The 17,266-nt window shown below is 43.4% G+C and overlaps 1 protein-coding gene across 5 annotated transcripts in view; it reads left to right on the plus strand.

Annotated features, from left to right (window-relative positions):
• FRMPD4 (FERM and PDZ domain containing 4) overlaps nt 1-17,266 on the plus strand; it is a 574,641-nt gene that overhangs the window by 454,672 nt on the left and 102,703 nt on the right. For all 5 annotated transcript variants that reach the window (XM_055120214.1, XM_055120217.1, XM_055120213.1 and 2 more), the window contains exon 3: nt 10,280-10,440. In XM_055120214.1, coding sequence (XP_054976189.1) covers nt 10,280-10,440 — 161 coding nt within the window. The remainder of the gene's footprint in view (nt 1-10,279; nt 10,441-17,266) is intronic.

The following is a 17,266-nucleotide window of genomic DNA, read 5'->3' on the forward strand; positions in this document are numbered from 1 at the left end:
CACCAGTGTCCATTTTCCACCACCAATGGTCCCAGCATCCCTCCCACCATCCCCACCCCGCTCCCCTTCTCCCCATCCCGCCTCTGTGGCAGGGCATTCCATTTTGCTCTCTCTCTCTCTCTCTCTCTCTCTCTCTCTCTCTCTCTCTCCTTTTGGGCATTGTGGTTTGCAATAGAGGTATTAAGTGGCCATCATGTTTGTTCTATAGTCTGCTTTCAGACTGCGTCTCCCATCCCAAGTGGATCCTCTCAGCACCATTTACTTGGTGATCCCTTCTCTAACTGAACTGCCTTTTCCCCCTTTCCCCTTTTCAAGTATGTGAGGCCAGCTTCTGGAATCTCTGGACTTTTCAAGTTCTATGTCTGTTTCCAAGCTTGACTAAATAGTCTTATATCTTTAAATGCTCCTGATGTGTTGTGGGTATTGAACTGATGAGAGACATGGAATTGATTAGTGAAGGTTAAGGTCTTCTGAGTCCACACTATGAATATTCATGAAGAAAAGATGCATGCGACTTGCTATATTATGTGAGCTGGAAAGAAATAATATGAAGTTATTGATGTTTATATTCAATTTAACTTTCCACCAGTGGAGAAATTTGGTTGAACTTATTTGATTCCCTAGAGTAAAGATGTGTCCATGTTGCTATAAATAAATAGTGGGAATGCAAATGCACAAACACACACACACAGATACACATGCGAGCGCACACGCACACACACACACTCTATATGATTCCTTAGACATAAGAGAATAGAAATGGAGAGTGGCTGAGCCTTTTACACTCATGGGTACCAGCACTAAGAAGTAGTTCCAGATGTAGGGAAAGTTCTGTATCTTGCTAACAGAAGTTGTTGAATAGATATCTTAACATTGCACTTTCTTCCGCAAATTAGTGTCCTTTCTTTTAACTCCCCTTGTTCCTTCTCCCCACAAAAGTCTATTTTCTATTTCTATTAAAAGTCATAGTTTCTGTTTTCTCACATGGCATATATAAATCTGATCCCTAAACTCATGTGTGAGCTTTTCATGTTACTTGAATGCAAGTTGGTAGTTAAATGTAACTATTTTGAGTATTCAAAAGCCCATAGTATTCCAATTAATCTTATTATTCCAAAGAATCAATGCATGTGAACTGCTCCCAAGATACCAAAGTCTGAGCATTCCTGGTCCTCTTGAAGTTCCCTGACTCTGATATTTCTTTAAGCTCAGCCTATCGGTCTTGGTGTCTTTGTCACCTCTCCTAAAGTTTCCACCACTTCACCAAGGTGGTTCACCCGATAGTCTCCTCAAATTGCTCAGACTTTCAAGAAATGGAAATGAAGACAAAGGGCTATCTGTAATCAGCTTTTGCTCAAGTAAATGCATTTCTTCAAAGCAAGGGCTGTCTATCTCATCAGTCCTGGGAGAGAAAAGAGATCTCAATGAGAACTGTAGCACTGCACTGTAGCACTGTCATCCCATTGTTTATCGATTTGCTCAAGCGAGCACCAGTAACATCTCCATTGTGAGACTTGTTACTGTTTTTGGCATATCAAATACACCACAGGTAGCTTGCCAAGCTCTGCCTTGCAGGCTGGATTCTCTCTGTAGCTTGCCGGGCTCGCCGAGAGGGATGGAGGAATCAAACCCGGGTTGGCCGCATGCTAGGTAAATGCCCTACCCGCTGTGCTAGGAGAACAAAGAAAAAATTAAATTTTTATCATGTTATTTTGTCACAATCATCAAAATGTTTACATAATAGAAAACCTATCAGTGGGTATGACCTAACACAAGTACTGCGAGTTTTATCTATGAGCTTGAGAAATCCATGTCTTTGCTTTCTTTTCCCTTCCCACTTCCATTATTCTGTGGGAATTTTGTCTTACCTTCTTTAACAATTTTGCTTAGAGACTTTTTTCCTAGGGGAATCACTTTTATTATTAATTAATTAATTTTTATTGAATCACTGTGAGATACAATTATAAAGTCATTCATGAAACGGTTTGGCATACAATGTTTCAATACCAGTGTACATTTCCCACACCAATATCCCCAGTTTCCTGTCTGCCCACCCTCTAGCCTGCCTCTCTCATTCTCTCTCTTTCTCTTCCCTTTGAGGCACTGTGATTTGCAGTAATGTTACTGAAAGGTTATCATGTATATCCACCTCCTTTCAGCACTCAGTTCTTATCCAGAGTGATCTTTTCCAAGTATCATTGTTATAGTGCTCCCTTTTTTTCCAAACCATACTCTCACAACTCATGGCAAGTTTCCTACCATAGACTGCTGTTCTTGACCCTCATTTCTATTGTTTTTGGATATTATTCTCATACTATATTTTTATACCCTGCAAATTAGTGTGATCATTCTATGTCTGTCCTTCTCCCTCTCAGTCACTTAACTCAGCATCTCCATGTCCATCCATGTATAAACAAGTTTTATGACTTCATTTTCCACAATGTTTGTATTCTATTCCATTGTGTAGGTGTACCATAGTTTCTTTATCCAGTCGTCCATTTTTGGGCGCTTAAGTTGCTTCCAGATTCTGGCAATTGTGAATAGTTAGAGCCTTTATTTTATTTTATTGTATTTGGGTGGTGGCATTTGGGCTATACCTGGTTGTGCTCAGGGATTACTTCTGGCTCTGTACTCCAAAATCACTCCTGACATCGATCAGGGGAACAATGTGGGATGCCAGGGATGGAACCTCTGTCACCCAAAGGCAAGAAAAGTGTCTTAAATGCTGTACTATCTCTCTGGGTCCCACTTTCATTATTTTAATTTATTCTTTTATTGAGGTCACATTGAATTATCACATTACTTAAGTTTAAGGTATGTGTTATCACTGAAAATTAGCAAAGTCTTTGTGGTGGGGTTATGAGGGATCAAACCCAGATCTCATATACGCAAGGCATGGGCTTTGCCACTGCATCATATTCCCACCCCCAATAAGATAAGTGTTTCTTATTAGCCTCCCCCAACCATGTACTGTGATTGCATGAGAGCATAAATAGGGCTTATAACTTGAGTATTTATCTAGAAACCACCACAAGTTCAGTTAGAGGTTTGAAAGTCATGAATAATGGACCACAAGGATCCTCTGGCCAAGAGGGCAACAGGGATCACGAGGAAAGAATTACCTCTGAGAGTGTCTGACAATGTAACATGTTCAGTTATAAATGTTGTTGGAATAAGATCAGTCAAGATACCAAACAGTGGGGTCTAAATTTGAAAATAAGATTGGTGGAGAGAATCCTTTGGGAATGGGTAAGTTTCAGGGGTCTTAATAAAATTGGATGAGCTTAGAGTTACATGACAAACATCTTCAAACTTCAGTGTCAGAAAAATAATCATTATTTACTATCTCTCATTTGTCTATCTTGTCTTGCCTGGAGATAGTCTGGACAACTTTGTTGCACTTGACTTCTCAGTCAGTGGCCAGCTCTGATGTGGCCTGTCCCTCCTGCGTTCGTTCTGCAGCCTAAGCTGAAGGGGGAGCAACAACCTTGAGAAGCTCTTCTCATCATGATGATAGAGATTCCAGAGCACATGTCCAACTACATGAAGTATCTTTTGCTTGTCACATCTGGGCTCAGCCATGTGACGTGCTTTGGGCAATGAGATGCTAGCAGAGTCAAAGGGTGGAGAAATAGGTGCTACACATAGTGGAAAAGCACCAAAAAGCAATGAATGTGGCACATGGTGGCACGCAGGTCTGGTCCCAGGGAACAAGTGAAGAATAATTCGTTCTACCACACAGACCCATGCTACCAAAATGACAATGTAACACATTCACACACTGCACTCAGCTGGAAAGCAACAGAAACCATCTCGAGCAGAACACAGGACTATAAGCTTCTCCTACTCCTTTGCATTCCAGTCATCACCACTCAGGGTTCGTGAAATGCCACCAGCTTCCTGGATCTTTCATTCTATACCAGATATTATAGCTTATAAATTTGATTATTCATTCCAGAAGCTTCATACTCAGTGTACATTCCATAAAGAACCCTGTTGACACTAACAATTGCACTGATAATGGGACTTAGTTGAGGTTTTCTTTCAGGACACTTTGTACTAGTGAAACTAATTCTCTGTGATACATTGGGTGCATTTGCTGTTTTATTTCTTCTGAGAAAAAAGTGCAAAGGCTCTCTGAGTTCAAGGAAATTCCTTTCTTTTTGTCATGGGGAGTTAGGCAGCAGGATTACCCTAATGCCTTCTAAAACGAATCTGTCAGCCACAAGAATATTGCTCACCCAATTTCAATGGTCACATTTTCCATCTCAATTAATATACTCTAGGTTTTCCAGGTCACAGATTTCTGCTCTTTCTCTGTGTGTTCGTTGAAGAGCATTGGAGGCAAAGGGACAGTGGTTTGTGTCCTCATAAGCTGTGTTCCTCTATGATCAGCATCAGAATTCACTGAAGCAGGTTCAGAGATGTTGCCTTTCAGCTCATGATTAAAAGACTCCAGCATCTTTCTAAAACTATTGCAAGGAGGGAACCAGAAAGTATGGGCCATAATGCAAAGGTTAAAATGATACATTGTAGGGGAAAATTTTAGTGTGAGCCCATTCTTAGTGAGAAAGAGAAAACAGTTCATTCTTTTTAGATGCTTCATTCTGAAAACTCAACCTGTTGAGTCAGAAAAGGATTCTGCATAGAAGGTACTCTTCAAAGTGGAAGTGAAACAAAACAAAAACAAAAAAATTAGAAAGTCAGGTCTAGAGCGATAGCACAGCGGGTAGGGCGTTTGCCTTGCATGCGGCCGACCCGGGTTTGAGTCCCAGCATCCCATCTGGTCCCCTGATATCTGGAGATATCAGCACTGCCAGGAGTAATTCCTGAATGCAGAGCCAGGAGTAACCCCTGTGCACCGCCAGGTGTGACGCAAAAAGCAAAAAATATTTGTTTAGAAAGTCATAAACACTGAGTAAATGGTAGAAGAAACAATAACCACAAAATGTACATTTGCAGGGGTGAAGGAATCAAATCTTATTTGAGTGGAGAAACCACAGTGAAATGATAAAGAGCGGGTTGAGATTCTCTGTGGATAAGAGGACTGTAGCATGTGAGATGGGACATGGGACACTTTCCCTATTTGATTGGTGCTTCTCTTCTGCCCCCTTAGCTGCCCACTCCCCAGCCCAGTACCAAACACTGTTTTACAGTCCAAAAACCCAGCCAAGGAAAATGAACTAACAGTGATCCACTGGCTAGAGAATGCAGATTTTCTTTTTTTCTTTCTTTTCTTGTACAATATTGCATTGTATATATCAGTCTTTATTTATGTTTACTACTGTTGCCTTTGATGTGATTTTTCAAATTGAAAGTCTCAGAGCTTCCTGAGGATTTGTGAAGAATTTTGCCAAGAGTCGGACTGTTGTGTTAGAAACATTATTGAATGTGTTAAAATTGAATGAGCTTATAATGTCTGAAATCCTCTCCTTTCTGAATAGAAAGACCTCAAGAGACACACATAACAGAAAGTACTTTCTGAGTGTTTTACGTGTATTTACTTGACTTTTCCAAATGACTTGTGAGATTTTCATCTTTATCAGAATTTTTCAGAAGAGAGCCCAGGGTCATAAAGTCATTTGTGATGATCACACCACTTAGAAAGTAGTGGGGTAAGGATTTGAATCCGGGCAATCTGACTCCAGTGACTCACTCAAACTCTCAGTGCTCACCTAGCCCTGCACATCTGTGTGCTTCTCATACAAAGCAGTCAGTTGTAGCACCTCGAGTGGAAAATATCTCCTGCTCTGGAGATATCAGAATGTATATCCGGGTGCTCATATAGCTGTGTTCACTGGGAGCATCCAGTGTACCCAGGGAGGTTCTAGAGTAGGAGGCACATGCCTGCCCTATCAGAGTGGCTTCCAAATAGGTTGAAAGCCCAACCATTCCTTGTCATCATTGCCCCTCTCGCCCTGACCCAAGCCAAAAGGACAGTTTATGTGGATTGCTCCAGGGGGGCCTGAAATACTTTCCCAAGCTCTAGCCAGGGCCACCCTGACCTCAGTACAATAGCCACCACATTACTGCCCCCAGAACTTTCCAGTGGAACAAAACACAAAGTCCTCCGGGTAGCAGTATAATCTGTTACACCCGCACCCTCCCCTGCCACACCGCTGTCTACCATCCTCTTATTGTCCCTAACCTCCCCCGCCCACCAGCCTTCCAGCCTCCCCTTGGGGTGCCTTCACCAGGCAAGCTACAGGTCACCTGCTCAAACTTCCTCACCAGGCATTTCCTGATACAGCATTAACCTCTGTTATTAGCCGCTACTCCCACTCCTTTCTTTCTGCTTTATTTTCCCCTCTGCACTCTTGATGACCAGAAATGCCGCCATTTTAACTAATATTCATTTATGGTCTGGTCCTGAACATCAGCACAAAAGCACAAGCAGATTCACAAGACAGGTGAACATCCTGTACTTTTATCCTTTTGTGTCTATTACATCCCCAGAACTGAGAAGCCAGTGGGCATTTCATAAATATTTGTTCACTAAATGAATAGATGAACCTATCATGGAGTTGCTATGGAGAACTACATTATCTAACATATGGAAAGCATTAAGAAAAATGCTTAGCATGAAATTATTATTTAGTAAATGTCAGGTGTTAATAAAATTACAATAGCTGTGAATGAATGAGAACTTTTGACACAGGAGACTATTACTTTATCAGGTAGTGGAAAGAGGACAGATGGCCAAGCCACATACCTTCAATATTGTAACTTAATTTACAAGGGAAGCTTGACGAGGTCATTGGGATGTTATTTGTTCCCTATTTTCCCATTACCTGGAAGGTTTAGTGGAATCCACCCTATACCGTGCTGCATTTAGAATCACCAAGACTTTTTTTTTTCAAATAATCCTGGTTCCCACTGGTGGATATTCTGATGGGAGTGGCCTATACTGAACCCCAGGTCTTAAGACTTTGTAATAGTTGGGTGATGCCAACATGCAGCAGTTGGAGAATCAGCCTCCCCCCCATCTGTCTTCACACTTGGAATCAAGAGTTACGCCAAGCAGGGCGCAGGTCCGTGCACACCTGTGACTGTTAGCAGCCTTCTGCGTTTCTGTGCTCTTCCCCAGCTTGCTGCATCTGCTATGGATTATGGTGCAACACTAGAACTCAGAGTCGATTCTTCAAAGCTGCCCCTCTCCCTTTGAGCCGTTCTTCCATCTGTGGCGAGGAGGAGGAACTTGTTTAGAGCTGGAGCAATATCGTAGAGGGGATGGAGAGTAGGACATTATCCACCACCGAAGGTGGTCCGATTCTCACAAACACACACACAGGCCATCATAGGTCTTGCAGGCATTTTACAGGTCAGTGCCAGGTGGACACGTTTCCAACCAGCAGACCTGCTGTGGTAGCCTTAGCACTTCTCTGCATTACACCCCATTTCTTCCCTGTGTCTCACCCCTCCGTGTTGGGGCCCTGACATATCCCGCCCTGAATACAGGGACTCACTCTGCATCCATTGTACTGGTCTAACCAGGCTTGAATTGGAACTTTAGGCGAGCATTCTTTAGCCACCAGTCCAGTTGTTAAAGGGAGGTGATGGTCTGCTGGCGTAGACAGGTGGAAAACCAGCGCTCTGCTGCCACGGTTATAATAGCCACCCCTGGATCAGAATGCAGATCTAGGGCTGGTCCACAGGTGTAGACAGGTTGAAACCATTACTTTAGACTGCCAGGACTCTCCATGCAACCTTTTGCTCAACTGCCTGCATGCCAATCATCTGTCCCAGCATGGTGGCCCTGTCTGATCACCGAGGCCAGACAAGGACGCACAACTTCCCACTGGACAGCCCCTCCAGCTTTGGCCCTGATGCCACCGCTCTGAGCTCAGACATCTCTGGAATGGTCATAGGATCTGGCCTTGGGCTGAGCTCTGTGTTCTGCTCTTTGGAAGTCGGGCCCCTGATTTCATTTTGCATGGATGCTGTGACTTCTGCCACTGCTCGAGCACATGATGTTTCACATCAGAAGACCTGGCGCAAATCACAGCTGGATCGCACGCATGCAAAGCATGACCTTGACTCCACTGTTGCACCTCTCCCTGCCTCTGCACAGGGGCGGTGGGTGGAGTCACACCACCTCCCGCCGCCTTCCGAGGGGGCTTCTGGGGAATGGGTGAGAGAGCAGATGCGGACCAGCTCCGGGGCACCACACGTTAGCTCTCAGGTAACACCTCCCTAGCATTCCAGGTCACAGGCTGCTGAAGTGCAAAGACATTTTCCTTCCTGTTGCAAAGGGCCTTTAAACAAGTCAGGTTCTCTAGTCAGTGATACACGCCCAAAAGTCAGATCCAGGAGGGCATTCCCTTAGTTTTCTTAATTCTTATTAATTCCACCGAAGAACAACAGGATTTCTCTTCTCCGTCTGGCTTTATTATATTTAAACAGTATGTTGTCCAGATGGCATATAGAGCTACATCTTTCCAGGTATTTCAAAGTGATCTTTGACTTATTGAAGGAGACGGAAGCCTGTGTCATTGGAGCATCCTCGGCATCCATTATATTAAGAGTTCTGTCCCTTGACCTCAGTGCTTAGAGAGGAGAAGGACAGGGAAGGAAAGAAATCAAGGGAGGAGGAAAGCAGGGGAAATAATGGGTGAATACGCATCAGGACTTCAGTTGTCGTGGTCAAATGGGGAGGGGTCTAGCCATATATCCAAAACACAGATCCAGTAACACTGAAAACATGTGATCTAGGATCTTTGGAAGGGGCCTATCAAAGTGACTGGAGTTGGATGGAGTGGGGGTTGGAGGCAGAGAGGGAATATGGGAACATTGGTGGACGGAAGTGGACCTTGGTGGTGAGATTGGTGTTGAAGTATTGTATGCCTAAAACTCCACTGTCAATAACTGTGTCAATCACAGTTCTTTAAAAAATACTTTAAAAGGGTTCTGGTGTGGTCACTAGTTACTCTGCCTGGGAAGACAGCTGCCTTGGTCAGGATCAAGAGCAAAGACTTCCTTACAACATGCAGCAGTGGTTTAGGCTCTGACATGCTGCTGGATCATTGATGGGACAGTGAGCCACTGTTTGAATGGCTCTGTTTTGCATTTTTGTTTGTTTGAGGGCCACACCCAGCACTGCTCAGGCTTACTCCTGGCTCTGAGCTCAGGGATCACTCCTGGTGGTGCTCGGGGAGCCGTGTGTAGTGCCAGGAATTCACTCCTGGTAGGTCACATGCAAGGCAAGTGCTTTCCCAGCTCTCCTATCTCTCTGGCCCCTCTCTGTTTCTTTACAGAGAAAATGTAGCTAATAATACCTGGTCTGCTCTTTCATCCTCAAGGTAGTTTTTGTAGCTCAACTGCATTGTTTGCGGAAGCAGTCTGAAAAAGTCTGGAGTACCATATGGTTTTTACATTCATATTATTGATTATTGAAGTTTGGGTTCATTTAAATCACTGGAAAATCTCATTAGAAAATAAACATGAAGAGTTCATCTTTCAACTTCTTTGGAAATGGAGAATTTATTTGACAGCAGGATAACCTGTCATCACGAAAATGATTCTTATTGCTCCATTCTACATGACCCTAGGCCCTGGGCACTTCCGGCTTAATATCCAAGAATCTTCCAAGTGCTTTGTCAGCCCTAGAGGTGGAGTTAGGCAATATTTGTAGATTCAATACTTTATTGATGAGCCACTGTGTGCCTGACATTTTTCTAGGCACCAGAGATAAATGAGTGAGAGAAATTAAGTTTCTTATTCTCATGGAGCTTTTCCTTCTTTGTGGAGGAAAGAATAATTTTTCAAAAAAAGCATAAAGTGCGCATATTCCATAGCATGATAGCAAGTGAGAGGTGGACTGAGGAAAGAGTGAAAGCATTTAGATGAAGGGAATCTGGAAATGAGGAGCAGGGTTGTGAGTTTATTGAAGGGGTGTGTGCGATTTGGGGCCACACCTGGCTGTAATCAGATAGGCTCTTGGTCGCTCCCAGGGTGCTCAGGGAACTAAACCGGGCTTGGCTGCATGTAGCCAAGTGCCTTAACCTCTGTACTGCCGATCCCAGGTTTGTGACCAGAATAAGAAAGTCACATTTGAGGCAGTTGTGCGGTGGCATGCACAATCAGCAGGGCAGGCATGCCAGGTTAGGGGGACCACCACTCCAGTGTGAAGGACAGAAGCAATTCTGGTTTTCAAGGAAACAGGAACCCATGGATAGCATGACTGGGGTGCACTCCTCCTCCACAGAGTGAGTGAACTTCCCAGGCATTTCCGGCTGCACACACTGACACCTATTTCTTCTCTCCTGTGCTTCTCCCACAGTCACATGACACAGGCGCTCCCATTTGATGACCCTCGGTTCGAGAGCTGCCAAATTATACCTCCTGCTCCCAGGAAGGTGGAGATGAGAAGGGACCCCGTGCTGGGGTTTGGCTTTGTGGCAGGGAGTGAAAAACCCGTGGTTGTCCGCTCAGTTACACCAGGTAAGTACTCCTCACCACCCCTTGGTCCCCCAAGTTTCTTGCACCCTGCCAGAGTGACTTCTGTTGTGTTTTCTGTTTTACTCTTCACTTCTAGGCTGGGAAGGTAAGTGGGCTGGAAGGGTCAGACCATCAGGAGGAGAATTGGCTCCTTAAGTTTGGAAAGATGGTTGATTCTGTTGTGTTTTTCTATTGAGGTCACACACAGCAATGCTCAGGGGCTACTCGCAGCTCACATTGCTTCTTGTGGTGCTTAGGGACATGAGGCACCAGGGATCCAACCCAGGTCTTCTGCACACCAGGTGTGCGCTCAGACACTGAGCTCTCTCTGGCCCCTCACATTATATTTTAAACAGTCAAATCCATCCTTGTCCTTGACTTAGGAAAACACTTTCACCGGTTGAAACCAGAGACGTGGCCCACGTCTTAAGAATGTATATAGGGGCTGGAGTGATAGTACAGCAGGTAGGATATTTGCCTTGCACGTGACCGACCCAGGTTCAATTCTCACCATCCCATATGGTCCCCTGAGCACCACCAGGAGTAATTCCTGAGTGCAAAGCCAGGAGTAACCCCTGTGCATCGCCGGGTGTGATCCAAAAAGAAAAAAATGTACATAAAAGGAAAAGACTCTGTACTCTATGCACTTCAGTCAGCTCATGACAAAGCTTTGGTCTGAAAAGGCAGAAGACCTTTTGAAGACGTAATAGGATTTAGTCATAGGAGAGGTCCGGTACATTTATAAAGATGCTCCCTGTTCATTCCACTAGACCAGAGTTTCCAAACTTATGCGGCCTACTGTTCCCTTCTCTGGAAAAATAATCACTCAGCACCCTGCCCTCCTCAGTCTATGTTCTTAAATAAACAAGGAGAATGTGCCTCTCAGTTATACCTGAGTGTAGGATAACATTGTGTTTGTCCTTTTAGCCTTGCCGCAGGGAACTTAGTTTGCCTTAAAGCAATGTCCTTTCTGTATGGACACAGGAAGACAGTTACTATTATCCTTTGTAACTTGGGAGTTGATTGTCTCTAATAATATTTACTCCTGGGCATCTGCTTTCTCGACTTAGTTGCCCTTAGTTCCTAGCACCCCAAAAGCAGGGTCCCAACAAGGGACAGAATGGATCCAGGGCAAGCTGTGAGCTACTCTGGCATCGAAATGGGCCAGGTCAAAGCACCACAGTACTCAGCTATAAGTTGAGAGCATGATCATACAAATGCTGTCATGATCCAAAAGTAATGACAAGACTAGAACCCTGCTTGGGTTAGGAAGACTAACCTGGCCTGAGGACTGTGGTCTAGAAAATATAGTGAGATATCCTCAGGAAGAATCAAACTTTGTTTGATATATCTCTCACTGTGCTCATACAGAATGACATTGCTAGAAATATTAGAAGTAAATTTACTATAACTATTTAGGTGGATTACTAGCTGAGGAAAGAAGAAAGTGACACACCCTGGATGGGATTCCACCCTTAAGTGGATCTCCTAATAATCTGGAGTAATCTCCTTAGATGAGATTTTGTTAATCTCCTGGAGGAATGGTTTTACCCTTCTTTGTTGATTTGTTAATGTTCAGCCCACCTTTGTGTCACCACCCTATGTGATTGCTATATAAACTAAGACTAAAAGAGAAGTAGGGGAGAAGACACAGAAGCAGAGCACAAAACAAAAGATAATCAGGGAGTCATCAGAGCCAGAAGCAGGGAAAAGAAAGAGCACAAAGCGAGTGAGAATCAGAGTCAGAGTCAGATTCAGAATATATGCTCATTGCAGCTCTGTTCACAATAGCCAAAATCTGGAAACAACCCAAGTGCCCTAGAACAGATGACTGGTTAAAGAAACTTTGTTACATCTACACAATGGAATACTATGCAGCTGTTAGGAGAGATAAAGTTATGAAATTTGCTTGTAAATGGATAGACATGGAGAGTATCATGCTAAGTAAAATGAGCCAGAAAAAGAGGGACAGATATAGAAGGACTGCACTCATTTGTGGAGTATAGGATAACATCACATGAGGCTGACACCCAAGGACAGTAGACACAAGGGCCAGGAGGATTGCCTCATAGCTGCAAGCCTGCCTCATGAGTGGAGGGGAGAAGGAATAGAAAAGGGATCACTAAGAAAATGATGGCTGGAGGAATCAGTCAGAATGGGAGATGCATGCCGAAAGTAGATAATGGACCAAACATGATGACCTCTCACTGTATGTGTTGCAAGTCATAATGCCCAAAAGTAGAGAGTGAGTATGGGGAATATTGTCTGCCATGGAGGCAGAGGGAGGGTGAGAAAGGGGATATATAATGGGGGTATTGGTGGTGAGGAATATGCACTGGTGGAGGGATGGGTGTTTGATCATTGTGAGATTGTAACCCAAACATGAAAGCTTGTAGCTATCTCACAGTGATTCAATAAAAATTTTTTAAAAAGAAGTGAGAGTGAGTGGGGCTCCAGAGACTGAAGCAGAAGGGCTCTGGAGAGAGAGAGAGAGATCAGAAGAGAGATCAGAAGAGACCAGAGAAGAGACGACAGAGATAGAGAGAGGTTGGAAGAGATCAGAAGAGAGACTACAGAGACAGAATCAAAGATAGAGAGACAGATAGAAGAGAGCACAGCAGCACACACAGAGCAGAGCACAAAGGAGGAGCCATCCCGATCCAGTCCAGGGCAAACACACCTCACATCACCCCTTCTACATGCGCGAGTGTGCTTATATTTTTTACACCTGAGGATCCTACATCACCCCCTCCTGAATCATGGCAGCATCTGCTCGCTGAGGAGCAGTATCACCCACTTTGGGAGAGACTGCAGTACTTTCCCTACCCTGTTGCTATTGGGATGGACCAAGCAACTGACATTGGCCAATGGCAGGTCTGCAAAGATGAAATAAGCAAAGACTTAAATTTCCCTTGTACCATTGAGCGGGTTTCCTGGGCTTCTGCCATGGCCAAAGAAGCAAGTGACTGATCCTTTCATCCCCAACCACCAAATGAACATGTGGGACAATTTGCCTGCACCTTCCAGCTAAGTAGAGTATGATGTGTGAAAGCAAAGTGCCCTGCTGAGCCTGAGTGACAGCAGCTAATGTGCAGTCATCCTAAAGGTCTGGAAGCATAAAAAAAAATTTTGGGACACCCTGCAGAGCTTTGGGGTGATTTTTTATACAGCAAATATTAGCTGATAGAGGAAGTGATAACACTCAAATCCTTAACTTTCTTAGGTTCAGTAGTGTGATGGGAGAATGAAAGTGTTTCCACAGTTGTTCTCATCAGTGTCCAAAGGGTTTGCTGTAAACCACTGAATTCGAGTGTGATGTCAGCACTCAAACTAAGCTGGCTTTGTCTACCCAGAAGCATTGATCCTTTCTGTTATATAATGTATGTATTTATCTACTTGTTTTACTTATTTTATCAAGGAGAGGGAATGGTACCCCAAGCAGGGGACTATGCAGTGCCAGGGACTGAACATGCGGCTACTTCATGCAAAGCATGTGCTCCAACTCTGAGCCATGTCCCTGACCCTATCTGCTTATTTTATTGACATTCTATTGGATTTATTTTTAGACAAAGGAATTTTTACTCTATGTGATGTCTCTCCAGGATTTTGCAAACAAGTAGCTGCGTTCAGTAGTAAATAGTGCGGTCAAGAGGACAGACTGCCTGGTTTTGAGGGATTTCGATCCTGCTTCTGCCCCATATTTGAATTTTGAATTTCTGTGTCAACTCCCTGCATTTCAGTTCGAGGTAGCTTCTCTACATTGTCCAAAGGAGAGTTATATTAACAGCTACCTTATGGAACTAGGGGAGAATGATAAACATAGGAAGAGTACCTGGCATATACTCACCATTCCAGAAATGATGGTGATCTAACTTAAAAATATTTAGCCTGTTGAGTCTTTCCATTTAGGAAAGCCAACTAGAGAGCTTACAAAAGCGAGATTTTGTAGAATTTTCAAATTGTTTTCATTTTTCATCATTTTGACCTAGTATTCTCCAGGGTGAACATTGCAAATCCAGCCAGCCACTTTGAGATTGTCCAGGGAAGAATACATTTCCTTTTCATGGCCACCACTGCCTGGCCATACTTCTTATTGTCAGCTGAGCGTTTTTCTCCGTCATTAGCTGTGGATCACAGTTTAGTTTTCTCTGTGATGGTTGAGCTTGATGCAACTGAGAATTTTATTTTCAAAGGAAAAGATTTGTTGCTTTTTGGTAATAAAATAATACTCATACTTTTAAAGAAAAAACCTACAAAGCACCCACTTCTACCACTGAGAACTAATCATGATTGAATATGCACAGAAGGTGTATATATAGTAGCCATTCCGGGTGTCCAGTCACATATGCTATAGATTATGTGTATCATATATTATGTGAGTTTCTATGATGTGTATGCACATATTTTTGTCCTACCTAGGAAGATATTTATCCCATTTTGTAACAGTTGGACATTTAAACAGCTCTGATGATGAGACTCTCCACAGTATGTGGTCTCCCTGGAGCTGACTAGAAATTCAAGTCTTGTTTTTTAGTTTCTTGGATTGTCTCAGTGTTCCTTCATCCTCTTTCCTTCCTTGTCTTCAACTCTTTTTATCTAACACAAACTCCTGCTGTTATGTAATTTTGAGAAGAGGAGAAAAACGTGAAAACAGAGGTCAGAGAGTACTGTTTCCGACTATTTTTGAGAGTGACAACGCTGGTCAGATCAACTTGGTCTCATAAAAATTGTGCTTACTGAAGTCCCAGGTGGTCTTGGTTACATGAGCAGATTTTGATACAAGACAACTCAGCCTTCAGAGGAAAGGGTACAAGACAATACTCTGAAGTATGTCACTCTGAAGTATGCTCCATTTTTCAAGGGAAGTTTTCTTCCAAATTCTGAATTTAAGTAGCTTGATTAAATGACTTTTTCATGTGAACAAAAATCATCGGTCAAATTTATGAGCAAGTATGACCATTTATCTATGGTGGTTTTCTCATCAGAGTAGTTAACACCCATTGTGCAATTACTTTGGAATTTTTTTTGGTTTTGATCAGTATTTGATTTATAGCCCTTTGTTGAAGTGATTGCACATAATCCAATGCTTACAAAAAGTCACTCAGCTGATTGCAGAGTTCCTTATGTGTGCAAACACTGAATCTCAGTTCCCACTTTTCAAGACGATTATTTTCTCTCACTGACATGGAGACAATTTAAGGTTTTTCTCTTACTCTCTCACTCCTCAGAAAGCACACAGGTTTATGCCCCCCATTGAGGGACTCGTGTGCCTAGTATCTGGGTGGGCAGAGAACAATTGAATGACTTTAAGTTCCATGTTGTGACTGTGGAGCATTTGTTTTGGTTAGTAAACAAAATCATAGGGATAATATGTGAAACACCATTTAAACTGTACCTATTCCCCAAAGATAAGCTTCCACAAATAAAAGCTCAAATGATACCCCATATTCTGCCATAAGATTCTCTCAGGAGACCATTGGATTAGACAAGTGAAGAAATTCCAGAAACAACATATTTCATTTGAGGTCTTAGTACATATACAGGCTTTGTGTAAATGTGGCCTCAGTTGTCCAGAGACTTGGGAGTGACCAGGTTTTGGATAATGGGTGCAAGCTTGAAAGAGATGTAGATGCTGTCCGCTCTGTACCTGGGCTAGTCCACAGACCTCAGCTGAGATCCAGGCGTTCTTTTCTAGCCAGTTCTTTAACCTCTGAACCCGAGCAATCTCAGGAAAAGGAAATATTGTAATATTAAGGGAATTTTCAAAACATGAAGTACCATGCCTAATAAATGATCAACAAATGTTAGTTGCCTTCCTCCTCATTGAAACTCAGTGGAAAGAGAGAAAAACAGCTCCAGTGAGCTGGCAGGCACTCACCTCTGGGCTGGATGCTCTCCTATTGATCATGAGCAATGTCACCTACCACTGACCTCCAACAAAGTCACTCTGTGACAGAGCTGGAGCAAAACCAAAGCAAGAGTGCTCTGTAACTACATGTGAGCATAGACACAATGATCCCAAGCACAGAAATAACCCAACACCCTTGTCTCCCAACTGATACAAGTGACTGCTGCCTCTTCAATTCCAACTTTAGCCCTGATTCTTTTCTTTCGGTTTCAGACAAGTCCTAAATGCTGGTATATAGTTATTGCCAACTCTGATTCCTCCTCCCGAAACACAGCATATCAGACTAAATCCTGTGAGGGTTTACTAACACCTAGAGGCTGAATTATCTTGCAGACCCCAGTGTGAAGTCTCTCAAGTTGTAAAAACTAATTAATGCGACTTTGTTCAAATCCCAGTGCTCTCAGATTGTTGCAGTTTTGGCCATAGGGTATGAAAGCAACTGGTTTGCACCCTATTTTTGTTTTGTTTTGGAGCCACACCCAGCAGTACTGAGAGCATACTCCTGCTTCTATGCTCAGGAGTCACTCTTGGCAGTGCCTAGGGGACCATATGGGGTGCCTGAGACCAAATTCAGGTTGGCCCCATGCAAGGCAAGTGCCCTACCCACTACACTATCTCTCTGGCCTTGTGGTTTGCTTCCTATTAGGAAATACTTTATTTTAGGGGCCTCCATGCTCCAAGTGTCGTTAGTTCACCCACAGTATAAGCTCCTGGGAGCCTGTGAGAAATACCCATTCTCACCCCTCACCTACTCAGTCTTCTGGCTAACACGTTCAGTGGGGAGAAACATTGAGCCTGTAGAGTCTCAACTTTGCCTAGGGAGTTGTAGCAAAATGTTGATGCTTGTCCAAAGCTCCCTAGTTCTTTCTCCCATGCAGCCAAGGTTATCAAGGACTGTTGCAGAAAACAATCAGGAGTGGC

Source organism: Sorex araneus, chromosome X, assembly GCF_027595985.1.
Source record: "Sorex araneus isolate mSorAra2 chromosome X, mSorAra2.pri, whole genome shotgun sequence".
Lineage (NCBI taxonomy): Eukaryota > Metazoa > Chordata > Mammalia > Eulipotyphla > Soricidae > Sorex > Sorex araneus.